Genomic DNA, 24,337 nt, shown 5'->3' on the forward strand with positions numbered 1-24,337 from the left:
TAACATATTATTATGGCTGTATTAAATTCACAAACTATCTGTGACAGGCTACCCGTGATTTATTGGTTGATATATGTGAGGAACCTAATAGGCTACCTTATCAACCAATAAATCACAGTCACGTGTGTAGAGATGGAAGTTCCTGTTGCATTAATATTTTTAGCCTATAACTCGGATCAAAATGCACAAAAGGAAACTATTTTTTTTATTATTATTATTTTTTTTTTTACTATAATTACGCTGTACAAATGTTTATAATTTTGTTAAATTAATTTAAAAATAAAAATTTCACAGTAAAAAAAAAAAAAAAAAACAGGCTGCAATATGAATACCCTACAAATTTATAGAGAAAGATCAATGGCCTTTCAAAAATGATGGTTTTCATAAGAAATGAATCATTGTTTTATATTTCAGCTATATAGAGATGGGATTTCCCAGAAGTCTCTGCACCAACCATGGCAGTACTAGGAGAAGTTGAACTCAATGAACTCGTTATTAGACCTATTTGACCTCCATACAAACAGATTTTACGAACAGTTCTTAATAGCAGAATTAACATAAAATTGTAAATTAACATAATTGTGCAGTTATTTTTTTTTTTTTTTTTTTACTTGATAAATAATAATAGCCTAATAATAAAGTTGCTCTGATTCACCACAATGATATAATATGTGCATGGTGTGTGTTCTTGACATATGTGTCTTATTTTCAGAGAAGGGGTGACAGTATGTATTTTTCACATATGTGTCTTGATGGTGTATTAGTAGCCTAAATAAACGATAAGATGTTTTGCTGACATCAGCACTGCGCCAAAACGGACAGTTCCATCCGCTCGCTGCTGCCGATCTGAGTTTCAGTGAAGGACTGAGCAGAACAAGGGAAGAAAGCACTCTTTGCGCCTTTAGAAGTTAAAAATAACGTATAAATCAGCTAATTTGTCGTATTTCTTCGGGGTGTGTCCATCAGAAACATCTGCAGTGAGGAAGGTTGAATGCAAAGAGCAGCACGGGTAAATTATTGATTGGGACGGTCCTGCTATAAAAGGAGACGCCGCCTGGGTTCTGCTCTTGTCTTCAAACGCCAAGATGAGCTACGGATCCGACATTTACTCTGCCTCTTCCTACCGGAAGATCTTCGGGGACTCCGCCCGCTTCTCAGCCTCTCCATCCCGGCTGGGCAGCTCCCGGAGCGGGTTTAAATCCCAGTCCGTGACCCGCACCAACATCCCAAGCTCCTACAAGCGCTCCACCCGATCTGCTTATCCATCTTTGTCTCTGGAAAGCTTCGACTTCACCCAGAGCACAGCGGTTAATAATGAGTTCAAAATCATCCGTACCAACGAGAAGGAGCAGATGCAAGGACTCAATGACCGTTTCGCGATGTTCATTGAGAAAGTTCGCAATTTGGAGCAGCACAACAAAGTGTTGGAAGCCGAACTCGTGACCCTGCGCCAGCGCCAGACAGAACCGTCCCGTTTGGCTGAACTCTACCAGCAGGAGATCCGGGAACTGCGGTCCCAACTCGAGGAACTCAACGCGGAGAAGAATCAGATAATGTTCGAGCGCGACAACATTGAGGATGAGTTTCAGAAACTCCAGGAGAAGTTCGAGGAGGAGATGAGAATGCGCGAGGAAGCTGAGCAAACGCTTAGAGCTTTCAAAAAGGATGTGGACAACGCCACCATGGTGCGCCTGGACCTGGAGAAAAAGGTCGAATCCCTTCTGGATGAGATCAACTTCATGAGAAAGTTGCACGAGGAGGAGGTGGCTGAACTCATGAGCATGATCCAGGCTGCCCAGGTGTCTGTTGAGATGGAAGTGGCTAAACCCGACCTTACCTCCGCCCTCAAGGAGATTCGCGGTCAGTACGAAGTGATTGCGAGTAAGAACATGCAGTCCGCTGAAGAGTGGTACAAGTCCAAGTTCGCCGATCTTAGCGAACAGGCCAACAAGAGCCAGGAGGTCATTCGCGCCAGTAGGGAAGAGCTCAACGAGTTCAGGAGGCAGCTGCAGTCCAAGACCATTGAAATCGAGAGTTTAAAGGGAACCAACGAATCACTGGAAAGGCAGCTTCATGAGATGGAGGAAAGGAGCAACGCTGAGATCATGGGTTACCAGGTTGGTTTCCTCAAGTTTGATTATACGCGTGTTTCACGTTTTTAAAATGATTAAAATACCTAGGATATTGGCGTTTTATTAAAACAACAAAAAACAATTAAATAACCAAACAAATATTTAAAAAAAAAAAAAAATATCATCGTTTGAAACTCGTTAACCAAACAGCAGACAAAAGATCCCTGTGAAATGGGCGTGACCAGCAACTGAGTTACTGCTCTGTCCATGGTGCTAAAATTACTTCAGTTACTTACCAGACAAAGCTAAATAAACAGCCTGAATTACATATTTTATTTATAAGGTTCTCCAAACCTTTTAATATAACAGTTATCATAAAATAATGATAACAAAGTGCCATTAAATAATGAATGTAAGTGCTTAAGCCCATGACAAAAATATAAAAGCTTTTCCACAAGCATCAAATTTGCATGTAGGTAAAAGTAGCCTGCCTTTCTTTCTTTCTTTCTTTCTTTCTTTCTTTCTTTCTTTCTTTCTTTCTTTCTTTCTTTCTTTCTTTCGCATTGAAGGTTCCACAAAGATCCTTTGAAAATCATGGATACTTTCCATTGCACAAAATATTCAAAAGGACAAAAGGTCCTTTAGATTATTAAAATACTCTTCACTTTTTCTCTTTTTTTTTTTTAAGGGTTCTTTTAAAGAGCTGTTCACTGAAAGGTTCTTCGGGGAACTCAAAAATTGCTCTTCTATTAAACCTCTATTTTTTTTAAAGTGTAAATATTTCTATCATCAAATCAAAATCAAATGAAGTTTAAATGCAGAATTTTTAGTCTAACTATATCATGTAACATCACCCAGGATACAATTGGGCAGATGGAGAATGAGCTGAGGACCACTAAGAACGAGATGGCCCGTCATCTTAGGGAGTACCAAGACTTGCTGAATGTCAAGATGGCGCTTGACATAGAAATTGCTGCTTACAGGTATAAACAACGTTTGCTATTGACATGTGTAATGCCAGTGAAATGTCCATTCTGTAATACTATCTATCTTTATCAACATCCCTAAAATGAAAATTGTGAGAAATATTCTTATCACATCTGCTGATGTGATTTTCATACAGAAATGTATTGCACTGTCATCCCACCTTTCCACCACACCCTGCCTCACCACCTTCCCTTTGTTCACCCTCTCCTTTATTGTCCATCTCAGGAAATTGTTGGAGGGGGAGGAGACACGTATCAGCACTGGGATCAACTACCCCACCCCTGGCTCGGTGTCCAGCTACAGCTACCAGTCCCGTATGTACAGCAGCACTAGCGTGAGCGGAAAGAAGGAAAGCAAGGATGATGATGACAAACATCAGCAGAGCAGCAAATCCGTCAAAGGCTCCTCCCAGTCTGACGACTCCAAGAAGGGTGACAAAATCGACTCTGGAGACGTGAATCCCACCAACCAGAAAAACTAAAAATCTCACCCCTCTTACTTTCATCCTCTCCTCCTTCTGCTTTCTTCATTACTCTCTTTCCTTTTCCCAATTAACTCCCCTCCATAAAGGGGGTCTCAGAGAGGAATTTAGTGTTTTTCAACTTATTCTCCACTAATTAATCTCCCACTCAGTCACAGAGCAGCAGTCCTTCTGTAGCAAACCACTAACTACTCAAGACACGCAAGGTGTCACATTGATCAATACATATATTTCCAGAGTCATGTCGCCCCTGTTAACTGCACTATAATAAGCTTCTCTCAGCACATTCGTTAAGGTAATGTTTAAGTGTTAAGCTTTGGTGAAGGTAGTTTTTCCAAAATCCAGCACAAAACTTGACTTGCAATAATGTTTTCTGTAAGTTGAATGCAATGACAAAGCAATTATTGTTGCCAGCCTTTGTAACGTTAACTTCTTGGCATGCTCATACATTCCTGAAAAAAACAACAACCCAGAACTAGATATACATAGCTTCAAAAAACTCAACTCAGCCAAATTCCTCTCCAAGACTGCTCTTGATTCTTTTTTAAGCATCTTCTTCCAACACCCACCCACTTGCCCTTTAAACATGACAAGGATTTGAGCCTAATAGCAAGTCCTCACTGCATGAGGTGTGTGTGCAGTTTGCATGGTGACTGTATGTAGGTCCAATAGCAGTTTACCAACACTTTCATAGCAGCGTGCCTGCCATCCCTCTCAGTACTTAAAGGCTGCATTAAATCACCAGCCAATGGGCAAGACTGGGAGTGAGAATGTTACACAATACTGCTGAAGCCTTTCACATGCTGCTAAATGCTTGTGATCAATACAAATTTTGACAAATACTGTATCAAGCCAGGGCACTTAAATGTATGTAAACAGCATCTCATCCATATCAACTGTCAGAACAAAAGGAAAAGGATAGAATGATTGGGAAAATAGGAGATATGTATTTTGAAAAGAAAGTGTGAGTTTGAATGAGAAACAAGAAATGGAAGATGGAAGGACTTTTTGAGCCAGTTTTAAAGGGTTAGTTCACCCAAAAATAAAAAAATAATGTAATTTATTACTCACCATCATGTCGTTCTACACCTGTAAGACCTTCCTTCATCTTCGGAACACAAATTAAGATATTTTTGATGAAATATGATGGCTCAGTGAGGCCTCTATAGCCAGCAAGTTAATTTACACTTTCAGATGCCCAGAAAGCTACTAAAAAGATATTTAAAACAGTTCATGTTAGTTCAGTGGTTCAACCTTAATATTATAAAGCGATGAGAATACTTTTTGTGCGACAAAGTCACGTGATTTCAGCAGTTTGACACGCAATCCGAACTGCTGATTCAAAACAAAAGATTCTAAGCAGTGTTTTGAAATCGGCAATCACTAGATATTATTGAAAAGTCGTTATTTTGGGTTTTTTTGGCGCACAAAAAGTATTCTCGTCGCTTTATAATATTAAAGTAGAACCACTGAACTCACATGAACTGTTTTAAATATGTTTTTACTTTATTGGTGCTGAAAGTGTAAATTAACTTGCTGGCTATAGAGGCCTCACTGAGCCATCGGATTTCATTAAAAATATCCTAATTTGTGTTCCAAAGGTCTTACGGGTGTAGAACAACATGAGGTTGAGTAATAAACTACATTATTTTCATTTTTGGGTGAACTAACCCTTTAAGTTCAGTGTACCCTGCTGCTTCTGAGTTTGTCTAGAATTAGTTGTGTTTGGGCGTAAAAACTGTTAAGAAAACTAAAAGTTAGAATATACATAAACATCTCAACATTCTCCTTGTATACTTATGGATGCCTGAAGCACATTGACAGTGTGTCACAAACACAACTTATCACAATGCATCTCAAACACCTAAACTTCATACTTGAATCTAGTTGTCTACACTCAGTGTACTCTCATGCAAAGAAGCCACTGTCATAGTGAACCTCTATAAACCATGGGTCAACAATGAATCCCTTTGGTAAACTTATAATATATTAAATGTAAATGCTAGTGAAATATCCTCATAAAACGTCTGCTACACTGCCAGGTTTTGATACCACTTGCCTCTTGCCTCTATGTTATGGCTTTATTGAGCCTGACTTGCTGCACTCTTTCAATGTATAGTTTGAACAGATTGATATAGTTGGACTTAACGTACTTTAAGAATTGTATTACAGGAAGCAAGTAAATGGATTTTTTTCTCTGTCGGAATTAATTTTTCCGATAAACGCTGTGACATTGGCATGCTTAGCTGCGAGGGAATGTCAGGCAAATCTGGAAATTTGTCTTTCCATTCTCACAGATGCTCTCTGGTAACGCTGTCACAAAAATCTGCATCCAATCTGAACGTTTTGGGAATTGCTCCGTTACTTTTGGGAGGGTCAAAGGTGATTGCAGAAAGCGTAGCGACAATGCAGTTTGAAGAAGGAGAATTTCAAACCTGCACTGCCAAACTTTTGTAATGCATGTGCGATCAACATTCCTCCATAATGGCAACACACTTTTACACCAATACATAACAATCCATCTAAAATGCTACTGTTTATGTATGAATGCTCTAGGTTATAAAAATGCCTTAAGCCACCAGCAGCTTTCTGAATCTGGCAGAGTGTGCATTAACATTTTATTTCTGCTAAGATTGTGACCTTGTTTGCTATTTAGTGTGTAGGGGCCACTGTGTACTGGATGACTGAAAACTTTAGGAGCTGAATGTAGTTGATGTCTCTATTTAATCATTATCTACTGCTGTATGGCACATGACCAATAAAGACTTGACATTATGAAGCCCATCTTAGTGTGTCGGTTGTTAATTTAATGTGATTTCTGAAAGTTCTGATGATACTATAAACTGTTACATCATAATGCAAATACAGTTGTTTTATTTTGTATCAAGCATTGTAATTATTAATTCACTGTTGCAGTAGAACTTGTTAAATGTCAATGTTGATCATATTTAAAGATTTAGCATCATTAAAGGCAAAATAAACAGTTTTTTTAAAAAATATATTTAATTTTATTTTAGTTAAAGTTTATTTTATTTCAAGTAACGACTGTATATTTGTAAAATTGCCAATCTATGTGAAAGCAATTAAAAATCTCAAAATTGTTCATTACTAAACAAATGCAATTGAATTAAATATCTAAACAATGTGCCTTTTTTCCACAAATAATGTTGATTGGATGGAGCGCAAGAACACAGGAGGAAACCCACCTTCACCTTTGTGCCTGTTGTGATCCAGCGACCCCATAATCCATCATGTTCTAGTTTATGTGAGTCTTTGGGGATCAGAAGTGAAGGGGATAAGGACAAATCCATTGTGGATTTTTTTTTTCTCTCAGTAAAAAGCAATGGACATGTTGTATGAAATACATTCAGAAATTAAACATTTATTGTACAAAGGATTCAAGCTACATCTCTATATGTGAACACACAAACAGGCAAACACAACCTTTACCTTTATCAATCCCACATATGGTGTGGTAACACACTCATGAATGCACCTCTGCACTGTTAGCTGATGTAGAGAGCTGTGTGGGCTCTAATATACACTGCAGTTCTTCAAAGATTTATATCCCTGCAATGCTGCCAACAAGCTATGAATGTCCCATTGTAACAAATGCTCACTGACACCCACCTCACACACCCCAGGCCTAAGCAGAGGCCTTATTTGACTCATTTTTCATTGCCATTCTCTGTATCATATGGTACATCTGTTTCCATCTAACTAACGTTATCAAAGACTGTGTAATTTGTACATTGATGACTAATTACTACCGTACAGTGTCAGCATTTCTCTGTAGTATGGACAGACATACACATACAATGTATAATTGTTTATATTGTACACAAATCTTTCTCTTTCTCTGTATCTTTTTTCCTTCCTGTGACAGTATAGAAAATTGACTTACTTAGAGTTACTTGGATGTGTTATCCACACCTCAGTGCACACTCTAAATGACCTCTTCAGCTATTATTTAGAGACCAGACTGATATGAGCAGCCAGGCATTTCAAGAGAAATTAGAGTTTAGAGATGCCCTAAAATCAGAATGATAGACATTGTGTGAATGCATGTGAATGTGTTAAAGGGTTAATTCACCCCAAAATGAAAATTCTGTCATTTTCACCTTAATAATGCACAATATTTTACCTGAATAACGTGCAAGAACAAACTCTTCCGGAAGCTCAAACGTGCTGTGTAACACACGAGAATGAACCTCATTGGTTATGCAGCACGTTTGAGCTTCTGCAAGAGGATTGTTCTTGTGCGGCATTCACGTTCGGTTGAGCTTTGGCTTATGTTCGCTGATACATGCGAGTAAAAGCCTAAATTAAATCTGTTCATCATAGTTTTCGTACTATATACTGTGAATAACTGTAATAGATATAATCATACATTTAATGTAATTTTACAGTAAAATACTGTTAAATTGACAGTTTTTAGAAATGAAAAATAAGCAGTCATTTTATTATTTACAGTGACATTTTAATTTACAGTGAAATAACAAGTCATTGTACAATTTACTGCGTGACACTTCACATTTGATGTATTTTCGTTAAAAAATAACTGTTTTTTTCTTAGCTTTTCTTCGTTTTTTTCTAATCAGTTATGTACATTAGGGTTTTATGTTACGTCTAATGTTGTCAAATTAATGTTTATTGCATTTTTTAAATTTCATGTGTGTTACCATGATGGTGTTTAGTGTTTGTGAATAACACTGTGTGCACCTTCTATATATTAGTATTGTCCTTCTCAGCTTGTGGAAAAGCTGCTTGTGATGAGCTTTGATTCAACATGTGACTCTCATCACCACTGTGTTTGGTGGTTGTCAGTATATTACAAAGGTACAAAACATACATTAGTACTTCGTAGTTATTACAATATAAACCTTCAAATTATACAGTTTTTACCTGTAAAATAGACCTGACCTCTGTGCTGTCCCGTAAAACCTAAAATGTTGCTACCATATATATATATATTTTTTTTTTTTTTTTTTTTACGGTGAAGTTCTGGCAACCACAGCTGCCATTTTTTTTACCGTAAATTTTACAGGGATATTTTTTTTTTTTTTTTTTTTTATAGTGTAGGTTTAGATCAGGTTTAATTAACTCAAACAAACAAACTGCATTTATCCTAGCTAAAATCCCACCCAGGAAAACTGATAAGACACCATTAAAAAAACACACACACACACACACACACACACACACACACACACACACACACACACACACACACACACACACACACAAAAACAGCTACTGCAAACCAACAAAGCAAAGAACTAATTTTCACTCTGTTCCACAGAAAATAAAATGCAGGTTCCCATTGACTTCCACTGTGTGGACAAAAATACAGCTGAAGTCAATGGGAAATGAAGCTGTTTAGTTATTAACATTCTTCAAAATATATTTTGTGTTCCGCTGAAGAAATATGAGGGTGAATAAATGTTGACAGAATTTTCATTTTTAGGTGAACTATTCCTTTAACACAATCAAACATGCATATGCACACAGAAGCTACACTGAATTATTCATGTTTTTCTCCTGGTGTGTTTGAGCTGGTGGAAGGACAATGACTGGATGAAGCAACAGAGGGGAAATCTCACCTCAAAGTGTCCTCACCCTGACCTTCTCCTCTCAGAGAGCGGTCATCTTGCACATGGGCAGAAGAGGCGCGGGGGATGATGACAGTCATTTTCTAAAAAAACAAAAGATATTTTATTATTACTGTACATTATGCACAAAATGGCAACCTGTTTATAAGGGTCTTGAGAAAAACTGATAATTCAGCTGATGTCATTTAATATAATCACCTTTGGTGAAAAAAACTATCAATATGATAAGACACAATCTAAAACATCAGTCATTAACAAACGCTGACTTTATCAGTTCTGCAGTCAGGCCCCAGGCACAATGAGCCAATCAATTTGAAACCGAAAGTCATTAAGTGCACAGGGCTGTTGAGTTACCTGTCAGCAAAGTGTTAACCGGCCTGCTGCAGCAACTGTTGCCGTGGATACTGTTGCCAAGCCCCAACCCGCTGTGCCCTTGCAGCACTGAGAGATGCTTGTGGGAAGCCGCACGCACACTTCACAAGCCCACCCTCCAGACGGTGAGTAATCAAGAGAAAATGGATTTATAAAAAGACAGATGAAAGAACAGCCTGAAGTTCTGCAGAAAAAAAAAAAAGACTTTGAAAATCCTCAATAAGTACATCATAGTCTCTTAAAGTATTGTGCTTCAATCTATGTGTTCCACAACGTCACCACATAAAAACTGTTTCAAATTTGGTTAGAAATTTTTTTCCAGATGTTAAAAATAGGACGAGAGAAATGGACTTGTTTCTCAAGCCACTTGAATCCATTCTGTAGACCACAAAGTGGATGCTATCGCTATTTCTGTACATTAAGAAAAAAATGAGAGCGAGAGTGTGCTGACAGTCTGTGTAATTGGATGGCTGACCTCCAGAAAATCAGTAATGAGGTGACTTTGACAGTTAAAGATTTGAAAAACAAAAAGGCGGGAATAAAGAACCCTAAACTCTCACACAAAGAACCATTTCAAGGGTTCTTCAGGATGATACGGTTCTAAATAGAACTGTTACTAAGTGTAAAGAACCTTTAAAAAACATCTTTTTTAGAGTGTAGATTAGATGGTATTTCCATGCAGATGGTACATAATACAGCCCCCATGATGCAGCTGAATTGAGTTCCCATCCACCTGCAGGGCTTTCCTGAGGGAAATCACTAGATACTGTGTAATGAGACTGTATAGAGTCAACCATGAGTCATCAGCTCCTGGGGAGAGAGGGAATGAGAAAGTGTTTTTGAACAGATATATCTGACGTATGCAAAAACACTGAGGAAATTAAGAAGAAGCAAAGCTATAGTTCATTGATACTGGGAGTGACAAAAGAAATGTGTTGACAATGTGATCCTATCTGTAGTGTGCTTCTCAAGCATGAGGATGCTATCTTTTTCTGGATTGTCTGTATGTGTGTGCGAGTGTGAGAGAGAAAGCTAAAAATAGCACAAACAGACACAACAGAGCGAGACAGACATTGTGATTAAGCTCTGTATACAGAGAGACACTGTCACTATTCTACTTGATGCCTCACAATCTACTGTACATCATCCTTAAACACACACACACATATCCAAATACAAAAGAACGCTCACAATAGATGTTACCCTTTATTATGTGAGTGTTAATGTTCTATGGGATTTCATTCATTACTCAATCATGTTTCATCATAGGTCTTTTAAAAGTCATTTTATAATACAACATTTAAATATATATTATGATTAGGACTATCAATTAGTTATGTTATTTGAATTAATTATGAAAGCTAAAAAAAAAAAAAAAAAAAAGCTCTTCAATGACTATTAATAATAATAATAATTCATTATACCCCTAACCCATACACAAATTCTGTTATAAGTAATATTCCTATTGGAGCAACTGATGTTCATTAACAAAAAAACAAAAAAAACAAAACAAAGCAAAATTTGATTACCAGATTAATCAATTAATTAATTAATCTGAAAAACATATTAAAGTGCCCCTATTATGGATTTTTGAAAATTATCTTTCATGTAGTGTGTAACATACATGTAGCTCTAAATGAATGAAAACATCCTGCAATGTTTTAAATCTGAAAGTGCACCGTATATAAAGTTATTGTTTCTCAAAAGTAAGAGTCGACTCTGAGTCAATTAAACGAGTCGTTTGTAAAACGAATCCCAAGCCGTTTTGTTGTGCCGTCAAAACGAAACATTAGCATATTGCTCGCACAGACACCAGGGAAAACTTGAAACCCCTCAAACACCGCCAGTACGTGAAGAATCAGTGGTTAAAGTTCATCTTTACAACGATACCGCAGCTGTAATGTATAGTTTTGTTCATGTTTATGATTTCATGTCTTTTATTTTGTAGTTTGTTTCATATTGCTTGTTTGTGTCATGCTTCCCTTGCTCCTCATATTCACCCTTAGCCATTTATTTTTTATTTTTTTCAAATAAACGGTTGTTAACAGCGACTCAAAGAATTGTGGGCTATCTGCAGAAGCAAAGGATACACCTCATGCATCCTCCGAATTCCTGTGAAAGAAGGACGCATTCGTCGGAGTATCCTACTTACTTTTCTGAAATGATACAGCCTCAATGACGTATGCAACCTTCGAATGCGACCTCCGGAGGACGCAGCCTTCGAAATGAGACACAGCTTATGTGTCATGTGTTCACTTAGTTCTTGTATTTACAGCTATTGTCTTCCCCATGTTACTTTGTCGTGTATTGTTAATGTAACCCTACTGTTGGTGAATGTCAAGTCAAGTCTGTTCAAGTCAAGTCTGTTCAAGTCAAGTCTGCTCAAGTCAAATCTGCTCAAGTCAAGTCTGCTCAAGTCTGCTCATTGTCAAGTCTGCTTATGTTCAGGTCAAGTGGTTGCTTTGTTTGTTTGTTCACTTTGTTTTAAAAAAACTGCACTTGGGTTCATCAAATTGCCTTCAGAGGACTGATCGTTACAACAGCAGTATAGCCCGAATCTTGTGCTGTGTTCCCGCCATTTTACTGACGAGTGCTTCTTCAACCTAAATGCGTTCAACGAGGGATTTGCAAGCCGGTTGTTATTGAAGGATGGGTCAGTACCCAGTTTATTTGGACCAGCTTCTTCCTCCTCTGAATCACAACCTGTCAGTATGATTAATAATTGTTGCTGTTATGTTCTCTGTAGCATGCACAATACGTATTTAGTTGTGTGTGTTGTGTACGCTCCGTGCAGCTTGTAGGACTCCGAGCTAATAGCAATATGTTTTCGCTCACAATTGTCAAGAAATGTGTCAAATGTTTGTCGTTGTTATTACTTGGAGTTATGATAAAGAATAGAGCAATACATTGGCGTACAACTGCAGTGCTTTATCAATACGTTTCTGCGTTGGGCTAACGCATATACCATGACTGTTTGGGTGTTTACCACCGAGCTGGGCTAGGTTTGCTAACATAAACATAAAACAACTCTTTTCCTCTCTGAGTCTTTATTTTTAGAACAGAGTGGAGCACCATCATTATTATAATACAATGTAAGTGATGCAAGCACTGTATACTGTACTCCGTGTTAACCAGCAGAAGTCATCTGACCAATCACCGCAGATTAGCGTCACGCAAAGGAGGGGTTTGGATAAATGAATCGTTGCGCAAATCGTTTGGAAGTTGTTGAGCAAATAATGTAAAAATAAATGCATATTATAAGACAATGAAAGTGTTTTTTGACCTTGCATGCTTTTAAACCTGTTGTTGAGGACTCCCAAAACAAAATAGGAACCTTTCAAATGCCATAATAGGGGCACTTTAATTGATCTCATATACCATATTTATAAACCTGATAATCCTATTTATGATGTAATTGTACATCAACGTTGAAATATTATTTTTTTTAAATATTTGTTATGAATATATATATATATATTTCCTTTAAAGCCCTCCACAGAAATTTCAAAGATGTACCGGTAAGACTCTTTGGTGGGAAACTTTTGCATTTCACATTCCCTGTGAAATGCAATATTTTCATCCAAAAGAAATTGTACTTTACATTCAAATATAATTTTATAGAGATTTACAACAAGTTTTCTCCTCTCTCTCCAAAATATCCCAGCGTTGTGTTGTTTTGTGTTGTGTTGAAACAAGCCTTTTTGACAGTTAAGCCTTTTACTGTAGATAATGGCTTTCAAAAGTGTCTATTCAGAGGAGGCTCATTATTTTGGCTGCAGTGGCACCAGACAACAACCCTTCCCTTTGAGACATGTCCTCAAATGCACTCTGGTTGATGGGTGTTTCCTTTAGTGTGAACATTCTACAGAAAATTTGCTCACAAGAGATGGATTCCATTTCCTCAGGCTGCATATATTTTAAGCTATATAAGAGAGTTTGCACCTTTACTTCTGCTAATAAGATCTTACAAGTAGGTGACAGATCTTTTTTGGAACAACTGAACCAGAGAAAGCAACAGTAATACCTGCAATGTAGAGTTAAAATAGTGCATTAAAAACAATTCAAACTGACATGTCACACTCATAGACTGTAAAAAAATATGGATATGCAAAAGTCATTTTGTGTTGTCCTCAACAACTGTTTCCAAAACCGAAGGCACTCACTCACTGCCCAGTCAGTAAATGAGTTAACAGACTACATTTTAGTCTAAAAAAGCACTACTAAAGGAAACTGGTTTCAGACAGGCTTCCAATGCAACTTAAACTAAAATAAGATTTATTTATTTTTTTTTTAGTTTTAAGTTTACGTTGAAGCATTACAATTAATAACTGAAAACTATAAAAAACTAAAACTGAACGAATACTAAAACTGAAATAAAAATACTGTGTTATTTTTGGTCACACTTTATATCAGGTGGCCTTAACGGTGTCTTAACTATATACCATCCTTATACTTTATACTTTTTATATTTTATTAAATATGTATCAGTGCATGTACTTGCATTTAATTAACAGTTGTTGTTACAACAGTACACCTACCTGTAAACCAAATCCTTACCCCTGAAATCTAATTCAAACCCCTAAGCCTAACCCTAACCCTACCCTTACTCTAAACCCAATAACCATACAGCTCATTAGCAATGAATGTGGGAATTTTCAAGAATAACATGTAGTTACACAGTACATACATAGTCTTGTTGGTAATTAATGTTAGTACATAGTAATTAAGGCCAAATATAAAGTGTGACCTTATTTTAAAAAATAAATATATGTAAAATAAATGTTTGGGTGGTGGTACAACTCAGCCCTGCATGAACTGTATATTCTATTCAATAACCCTAAAACTACCCCTAAACACAACCCTCACACAATTTAGTGTGATTTATAAAGCTGTTTTCCTCATGTGGACCAAAACTATGTCCCCACAAGGTCAAAAATATCTGTTATCTTTGTTTGGTCCCCACAATGCAAGGTTTACCAGAACCACACACACACACACACACACACACACACACACACACACACACACACACACACACACACACACACATTAATGTCAGAAGGGATGGGTCAGAAATCATCTAAGATCAGAGATAAGTTGTTCTTGGCTTGATACACATTAACAATTCCGGAATATGACAAAAGCACATTAACACAAAGAAGTGTTACTATTTAGCAAACTGCCTAATATTTATATAACACCATGAAGACATATAAATGAAGGAGAGGACCATTTGTATACATTGTATGCATAAATATATACATTTTTTGATGTGAGGACTATTTCTGGATGTTGAAAGGGTAAGAAAATAATGGTAAGGATAAGGTTGGGAAAAGCAAGGAACAGGATTAAGATGGTAATGGGGAGATAAAAGTGTCAGAGTGCCACTCCCTGTGAAATATGTAAGTGTGTGTGCGTGTGGTGGGGGGATGTGATGTGTGAAGGGTGCAGGGTTGTTAGCACACACAGGCACATCCCACCCATGTTGCATACATGTCATACTGCAGAGGCGGAGGGGAGAGGGGTAATGCTGCACTGCCCTTCATCGCAGGTGTACAGACACGTTATTTGCTGCAGTGGACATGTGGGCAGTATATTATGTTGATATGAGACAGACCCATTATACCATATTTAAACTAATAGGGAAAAATCTGATAAATAATAATTGTTACAGTACCATGTATGACACTGTGCATTTTAATTATTCAGTCAGTCATGTCACAATATGAATTTTTTAATTTGCATAGTAAAAACATTCTCTCTTGAACATTCCCATAATGCTTAAACACATGGCAAATGAGTTTGTTTTACTAATGGCTATATAATAGTTGCACAGTAACTACTGTTATAAAACAACACAACATTGGTAATTAAAGATCATAAATGTGATACACATTGACTTGTGATTTTTGTATGAGATATGATGAATAATAATATATTATGATATATTTTTGCATCTTACAGCTGTCAAATGTTATATATAACATTTTCTGTCATGAGCCTCATCTGAAAGACAAAGGAGGAGGTGTTGCTGTAATTTATAGTAATAAATTATAGTATTACTCAGAGCTCTAATTTGTGTGTTCCCAGTTGATGTTCTTATGCTTTCTCTGTATGGATTATTTTCCTGATTCCCTTATGTTGATTGCACTCTTGTTCTTGGATTGGATTATCTGTGATTATGTTTTTTTAAATAAGCTTTTGTGCTCACATTTGGAGTCTCGCTCTGTCTCATGCCTTCTCATATGTTACAGAAAGACTGACCAACCATGAATCCAGCAGCACAAATAATGCGTCTCTGTCAGGAAGACCTCCCGATCGAGGACTGTGTTCAAGACTTTATTGAACTGGCTTATCTCACCACGTTGGACACGGTATGTCTCATGATTTTTTTTTTAGAAAGGGGCTATCTGAGCCACTCAGTTTAGTCAAGCCACTGCACAAACCTCAATGGACTTTAGAATTTTATATTGACACTGTGACTGAGTGGCTCTGCATTTACTGTGAAGGTCGCAGAGGAGAAACGCAACATTCCTGCTATACCAACCACACCAGAGCCTCTTCAGGACATGACCACCTCGCCACTAGTCCCTTGCCATTCCAGCACAAACTACATTTCCCATAAACCTTTGCCTAGACTCATTGTTGTGTGATTACATCCACCTGTGTCATTAAGACAGCAGCCTAAAAAAACAGAGCTCAGCTGGAAGAAACAAAACTAGAGGTATTTTGCATTTTGTAGAAGGACAGTGTTATTGCATACAGAAAGGCCTTAAAACTGCTAGATCTACTCAAATTCGACTCTCTTAGAATAGAACAAACGCAATGCTAGATATTTATTTGATACAGTGGCTAAATTAATGAGAAATAAAGCTTTAACTTCATAAGTTTCTAAACAGCACAGTAGTAATGACTTTATGAATTTCTTTACTTGCAAGATTGATACTATTAGAGAGAAAATTATAACCATTTACTACAGTATCACAGATGTTGTGCTATAGATCTCCTGAGGAACAATACCATTCATTATTTGCTATAGGAGAGGAAGAATTGTCTAAACTTGTTAAATCATCAAAATCAACAACATGCATGTTAGACCCTATACCGACTACGCTACTGAAAGATATGCTTCCAGAAGTCATAGATCCTCTTCTTAATATTATTAATTAATTATTGGCATTAGGACATGTACCAAAAACCTTTAAAGGGGACCTATTATGGAAAATTCACTTTTGCATGGTGTTTGGATATAAATGTGTGTTGGCAGTGTGTGTACACAGCCACCCTATAGTGATAAAAATCCACCCACTCCTTTTTTTTTAAATCCCCATAAATCATAAGCAGTGTCTCAGAACAAGCCGTTTGCAGGTTCCTGGTAACGTGACGTCACATTAGCCACAGGCCCCACCCGCGAATGTTGACAGACACTGCCGTTTTAACATAGAACTGCCCTGAGTGAGTTCACAGTGAGTTGTACACAGTCCGCCATTGCTGCACTGACAAGAACGTCTCCCAAGCGTTCTAGGTGTTCTGTAGCTGGATTTACTCCCATTTACTCCCTAAATCTGAGCCGCTGAAGACGAGGTGGATTAATTTTGTTTTCGAAGAAAATGCTCCCTCAACTCTACCGAAATTCATTTATGTCTGCGTGAATCATTTCACACCTTTGTGAACGAATGTCAATACAAAGGGACAATACAAAACAGAGGTTGTGCTAAAAAGTTGTTACCCAAGGATGGATCAGCACAAACTGTTCATGATCCAGCTTACAGTCTCCAGAGTTATACTGGATCAGAGTTGATTTATGGATATAAAGTTTACCAGTTTATTAAGCACCACCCAAAAAGGCATAAAGTCTTTATATATTTGATTTGTTTACTGTTAGTTGTAACAAGTTTTTCTGTGTACTATGTATGTTGATGATAATGAGAGAGAGAGAGAGTTTATGGATAATATTTTAATGTACACTTGCACTGTGTTTTATTAAGCTCTTACAGAGATTTTCTAGAGTGAAAACGGACACTTCATATTTTGTGTGAAGTACAATAAACGTCATAAAATTCATCTGTAAACCGGGTCCGGTACAACAGACTTGTAGTAATATAGTGAATAAAAAAAAGACAATATAAGTTATAACCGTATTTATACTAAACTATACCTGTTCTATCTCCATGCAGCATATATTCGCAGTTTCTGACATTATAGTGTGTTCTGACTGACTCCTGACACTGGAGAATGAGCTCTTGAAGCTCCGCTCTCTTAGGCCGAGCGCAGCAGCTCATTTGCATTAAAGGGCACACACTAAAACGGCACGTTTTTGCTCAACCCCAAAAAGTGGCAATTTTAACATGCTGTAAAAAATATCTGTGGGGTATTTTGAGCTAAAACTTCACCATTCACATACACACTCTGGGGACATCAGAGACTTATTTTACATATTTATTATGGGGCATAATAGATCCCCTTTAAGCTGGAAACTTCATATTTAAGCTAAAACCCATTGTGGAAAAAAACGCAACTTGATCCTATAGAACTAGTTAACACTAACTCTACCTCTAACTCTAACACTAACCGTTACGTCTTCATCGTCAGCTAGGAACCGGGGTTTGTTATTTGATAGCAATCTTTCCTTTCAAGGCCACAGAGGTTTTTTTTTTTTTTTTTTTTTTTTAAATCATCACTTAATGATGGAGATGTTTTGCTTGGTTTTAATGTACTTGCACATGTTTTATCATTTGTGGATAATTGTGATTTTTATTTGTGATAATTTACCAGGTTTTATTTATTTATTTTTAGGTTGCCATTTTAAAATCCGGCAAGATGCAACAGATGAAAATTAGCCTGTTGGGCTAACTCTTGTGTATTTTCAGTGTCTGACTTTTGATTGATAAACACTGTCCCTATCAAAAAAAAAAAAAAAAAATCTATCATCTGTAAAATCGCATCTCTCCAAATCTTCTCTAAATTATGACATATACTCTCAATGACAAATGCTGAAAAGTTAGTTCATGCATTCATGACCTCAAGGCAAGATTATTGTAATGCTCCACTGAGTGGTTGCCCTGCATGCTTAATAAACAAACTCCAGCTGGTCCAAAATGCAGCAGCTTGAGTTCTTACTCCTTGAAGTATGACCATATTAGCCCGATTCTGTCAACACTACATTGGCTCCATATTAAATATTGCATACATTTTAAAATCTTGCTAATTACATACAAAGCACTAAATGGTTGAGCTCCTGAGTACTTGAGCGAGCTTCTAACACATTACAGTCCTTCATGTCTATTGCGATCTCTAAATTCCTGAGGTTACCATAGTTATCCCGAGGTTACTATAGTCAGCCGTATCCGGTCCGTATCCAGATTAAATGGTGGACCTGCACCTATGATGGCATTGTCAATTACAGGTCAGTAGAACTTTGTTCCATATTTGCTAGTTGACTTGTCTGTTCAAATGCAAATGTTTCTTTGCCATAAAAGGAATGCTTCCAGTTCATTAATACAGTGCATTTTAATTGCATGTTAATCATCTCATTTGTATAAGTATGGTTATGTGTCTGCTTATACACTTTTCTTAGCACTTAAGAAAATTCCAGTGAAATCAGAGACCACATCCAGTTCTTCACAGAAGCAGACTTTAAAGTGGTGGGCAGAATTCTTTCACTATATTCTCTTTGATTTTTTTCCATAGAGACATTACATTTCCACCTCTGACTTGATTCGTTAATGTAAATTACATGATATTGTCAGTGACTAGGAACATTTAGAGCGAAACCCAGATATCACACAGTCCATTACTTACATACGTTTTCTTGAATATTCAGATTTTCAAACAGATGGGGGATTATTTTAATATTTTTGGATTTAACAAAGTTCTAACCACACATTTCTTATTTTCAGATAGGATCTGCATCCTTTTGGTGAAATTGAGTGTATTCATCATATTCATCATTGAGATTTAACAGAAGATTTTATTCTTTTCAAGGCTTAGAGAATTTATTTTAAAAGGCACATTTAAAATTGACACATTATGTTAATTTGAAATATTTTCACAGAGAAAGGAAAAAGAGATTTCATGGCATTTAACAAATCAAACTAGATGACAGATATCTCTGATACTATGTAAACGCTGCTACTAAAGTCTATTAGATGACATTTACAGAGATTTTCATAAATATTTATGTTATGTTTCATTGTGATGTATTTACATAAATTTATGGCAAGATTTAAAGCTATTTAGTTAAAAAAAAAACACTTAGGTAACACTTTACAATGACGTTATTGGTAACATTAGTTAATGCATTAACTAACATTAACTAACACTGAGCAATACTTTTGTTACAGTATTTGGTAACACTTTACAATAAGGTTCATTAGTTAAACATTAGTTAATATATGAACTAATATGAACTAACCATGAACAATACATTTGTTACTGTATTTACTAATCTTCGTTAGCGTTTGTTAATGAAAATACAGTTGTTCATTGTTTGTTCATGTTAGTTCACAGTGCGTTATCTAATGTTAACAAGATTTTAATAATGTATTAGTAAATGTTGAAATTAACATCAACAAAGATTAATAAATGCTGTAGAAGTGCAGTTCATTATTAGTTCATGTTAACTAATGTTGTTTACTAATGTTAATGAACCTTCTTGTAAAGTGTTACCCAGTATTTATTAAGCTTACTTAAAAACACAACTGTTAATTATTAGGTTGTGTTAGCTCAGGTCCAATAATATTAACAGATACAACTTTTGATTAAAAATGTACCAGTAAATGTTGAAATGAACATTAATGAAAATTAATAAATGCTTTAGAAGTATTTTTCATTGTTAGTTCATTATAACTAATGTAGTGCATGTTACTAATTTGTAGTGTCTAATGTAGTGCTAATTCCATTTGTTACTAATGTTAGCAAATGGAACCTTGTTGTAAAGTGTTACTTAGTTTGCATGAAAATATATGGCAAATCCAACATAATGATGATGCATACGTTTGTTAATTTTTATTCTGTTAAATATATTGTAACATTCAATATTTCCCCAAAGATAAAAACACAACATAAATGCAAAGACTAAAGATTTTGGTTCAGCAAATACATTAATCAATTATTTCCTGAGTTTACTGATGTTTTCTCTACTGGTGATCTTTTCATTGTTTAAGCTGACCCCTGTTTTAATAAGTTTACACAGGTCAGATGGTCTGGCTTAAAGCCAGACCTCTGGAGCTTAATGGTGGGGATGTGATTTGTAGAGCTATCTTCAAACACACACACACACACACAGCTTTTTAAGCCTGTCTCTAGTCTGGGCCACCTGCCCTGTTTTCTTAATGACATGTCAAGGACTGTTATGATTAAATTGCCAATTCAGTCCACACACACACACACACACACACACACACACACACACACACACACACACACTTGTATACGTGGTTTACGGGGACTCTCCATAGGCGTAATGGTTTTTATACTGTAAAAACTGTATTCTATTCCCCTACACTACCCCTAAACCTACCCATCACAGAAAACTGCATTTTTTTAATTAAAAAAAAAAACAAAACAAAAAAAAAACACTGTTTAGTATTTTTTTAAGCCATTTGGTTTACGAAGACACAGGAAGTGTCCTCATAAACCATGTTTACGTTGTAATACCCATCTCATTATACACATTTGTGTCCTCATAAACCATGTATACAAGAACACACACACACGCACACACACACACACACACACACAAAATGTGCTGTGGTCAGGGAGGCTGAGGCAGGTCATTGGTGGTGAGTCAACACTACTGTGACAGACAGCAGTGAGAAAATCAATAGGCTGACTGTAAAAAAAAAAAAAAAGAAAGTGTATTGGGACTTTAGAAGTATACCATACAACATGAACATGATATAAAACAAGGATTCCAAAACTTTTTTTGTCAGCTGAACCCTTTCAGCCTAAAATATTTACTACACATTGAGTTTATAATATAATATAAGTCATATGGAGGTGAGCGTAGTGAACCCAAATGCAGTTTTATTAACAATATACAAAATAAACATAACCTAAACATGAGCACATGTGGAAACTAAACATGAACATAACTTGAACATGAACTCACCAACAGAGGTTACAGAGAACAATACTAATCATATTGGAGCGGTGACAGATCTGGGCCGTGGAGCAGAGGGTCATGGACCATGGAGCAGTGGCAGGCCTGGTCTTTGGAGCAGTGGAGGCCCAAGCATTGCATCTGCTGGAGCTTGGTACATATGGTCCCCCCCCAAAAATCTCCAGGGGGAACTTGAGTGGTAAAGATGTGACTTGACGTGGCGGCCATAATGGCTGGAGGTTCTAGCGTTGCGGTCTTGATGGCAATTAATTGTTTTCTTACAGTGCAGGCAATAATGTTTTTAAATTTAAGTTTGTTTCTCATTCAACAACATGAGTTTGAGTAAATAATAATAGAATTTGACAGATCTGTTCCTTTATTTCCAAATTACCTCAACTATTAATTAATATAACAAGCAATTGTACTCCCTTTCTGCTCTCATGTCTTTCTAAAATGAGGCCATTTCTATGCTATTGTGTCCTACAGGAAGCTGGTGATCATTAGTAGTCTAGAAAGCAGAGGGTGCTCAGAGCTGTCTGTGACAAAACAGTCTCAGGGGAGGACTTCCCTGTCATATACCCCAGAGCTCTTTTAACCAATACACCTGAGTCCACAGCTGAGCTTTACCCTCGCAGTCACGACAAATCAGATGAAATGGTTAAATGAATTCAATGAAATGTTAAATTAATTCAACTAAACAGATAAATGAATTCAATGAAATGTATCAAAAAGAAAGGATCAAAGGAGGTTACTACAGATTCATCTAAACCTTTAAGTGTATTGGATATATAGAGGATGATGTTTTTATAATGTACTTCGGGATACCCTAGTTGGTTCCGTACCAAATGAACTGTAGTGGATCAATGCCAGACCCATAAAGTTGAGGTCTGGCAGGTGTCCCTGGCCAACACTCCCTGCAGTAGGTCTTTGCTGACATACAAGTAAAATGACACTCCAAAGATTTCAGCTGCTGCCTTTCACAACATAAATCAACAGCTACAGTCTGTAATTGAGATGTTTCGGGATAAATTAAAAGTGATTTTTATATATCTTTGTTGTTTGTGATTTTTTTTTTTGTTCTAATGAAGAATCAGGTGCATAAAGTAGATAAAATATATATTGTATTTTATATATATATATATATATATATATATATAAACATCCACAGATCCTTTAGTGAGAAAAGACTCCTCCACCACAGGTCACTGGTGTTAACGTAGCCTGTGTTTAGTTTAGCCATCCATTATACACCAATCAATCTCTGTCAGATCCCTCCCGCCCATCAATTATGCACTGACTATGTCCGCATGACCCACATTACTTCTGCAGCTGACAGAAGCTGACTAATGTTATTTTTTAATGATCATTCAATTAGAATAACACTACAAAACCTACTTTTTTCTTATATTATTATTTATTTGGCCTCACCACTCTTCTCATATATATTCATTTAGGAATATATTTAAAATTTTAAATCAATGTGAACTGCTGTTCGATACGCAAGCCACTCCTGTAATGTGAAATATATTTTATATATTAGTAAAAAAAAAAAAAAAAAAAAAAACAGTAATAAAATCCAATAGTCCGTAATGCCAAGTTGTGACACTGCCACATATAACACATGTTTTACCCTGCTCAATATATTATAATAGTTTTATGTATATTGAAGTTTTAATAGGTATGCATGTTGTCTTAGTAAATTTATTCATTTTATCTGTTTTAATGTTTGTCTTTAAATGATACTGGGTCTGCCTGCCATGTGAGTGAGTGATCACATGACAGGAAACAGGAAGTAGACCAGCATAAAGGAGGCAGCATGGGGTCACAAACAAATTTACCAACTGGTGATCACCCACTTGCTGGACTGTGGAGTACCTTAGTGCACTTACCTTTCCAGAAAGCCACATTGCACTTTATTGGACTTTCACCTCTGTGGATTGTATACACAGGTGGACATGTTCACAATGGGACATGGCAAACACTCTAGGATTCTTAAAGGGATAGTTCACCCAAAAATGAAAATTCTGTCATTATTTACTCACCCTCATGTCGTTCTACACCTGTGAGACATTTGTTCACCTTTGGAACAAAAATTAAGATATTTTTGATGAAATCTGATAGCACAATTACTCCTCAATAGACAGCAATTTAAAAACCACTGTCAAGGTCCAGAAAGGTACTAAAGACATCGTTAAAATAGTCGATGTGACTGCAGTGGTTCAACCTTAATTTAATGAAGTGACAAGAATACATTTTGTGTGCAAAAATGAAACAAAAATACCAACTTTATTTAACAATATTTTCACTTTTGTGTCATTCTCTTACGCTGTTTACGTCCAGCGCTTCTACATCAGAACGGCGACTCATTATTGGCCGGCTCACATACATGCGTCGTGCTGCTCACAAGAACAGCGTCTGCCAATGCTGAGCCGGCGTTCTGATGTAGAACCTGGAAGTGCTGGACGTAAACAGTGTAAAAGAATTATCCAATAATAAAGCAAATTGAATCGAACATCTCAGAATTTTTGTGTATGTTATAGCAGATGATGAGCACATGATTATCCTTCTAACTCAGTAACACTTACACATGTAGTGAAATGGTCCATACGGTTTGAAGAACATACACAGTCAATATGGTTATACATAAACAATATCAGCTTAAACTGCAGGCTCACTAATGGCTTGTATAAATAAATGGTAGCCTATAAAT

General features: G+C 36.5%; 1 protein-coding gene across 1 annotated transcript; it reads left to right on the top strand.

Annotated features, from left to right (window-relative positions):
- The first annotated feature begins 804 nt into the window (after nt 1–804).
- On the top strand, nt 805–6,324 carry inab (internexin neuronal intermediate filament protein, alpha b). Its single transcript, XM_051912191.1, has 3 exons — nt 805–2,117; nt 2,931–3,055; nt 3,285–6,324. The coding sequence occupies exons 1-3, from the start codon at nt 1,086–1,088 to the stop codon at nt 3,538–3,540; spliced, it is 1,413 nt and encodes a 470-aa protein (XP_051768151.1). The 5' UTR covers nt 805–1,085; the 3' UTR covers nt 3,541–6,324.
- Nucleotides 6,325–24,337: the final 18,013 nt, after the last annotated feature.

The sequence above is a fragment of the Ctenopharyngodon idella genome, chromosome 1 (genome assembly GCF_019924925.1).
Source record: "Ctenopharyngodon idella isolate HZGC_01 chromosome 1, HZGC01, whole genome shotgun sequence".
In the NCBI taxonomy this organism is placed as follows: Eukaryota; Metazoa; Chordata; class Actinopteri; order Cypriniformes; family Xenocyprididae; genus Ctenopharyngodon; species Ctenopharyngodon idella.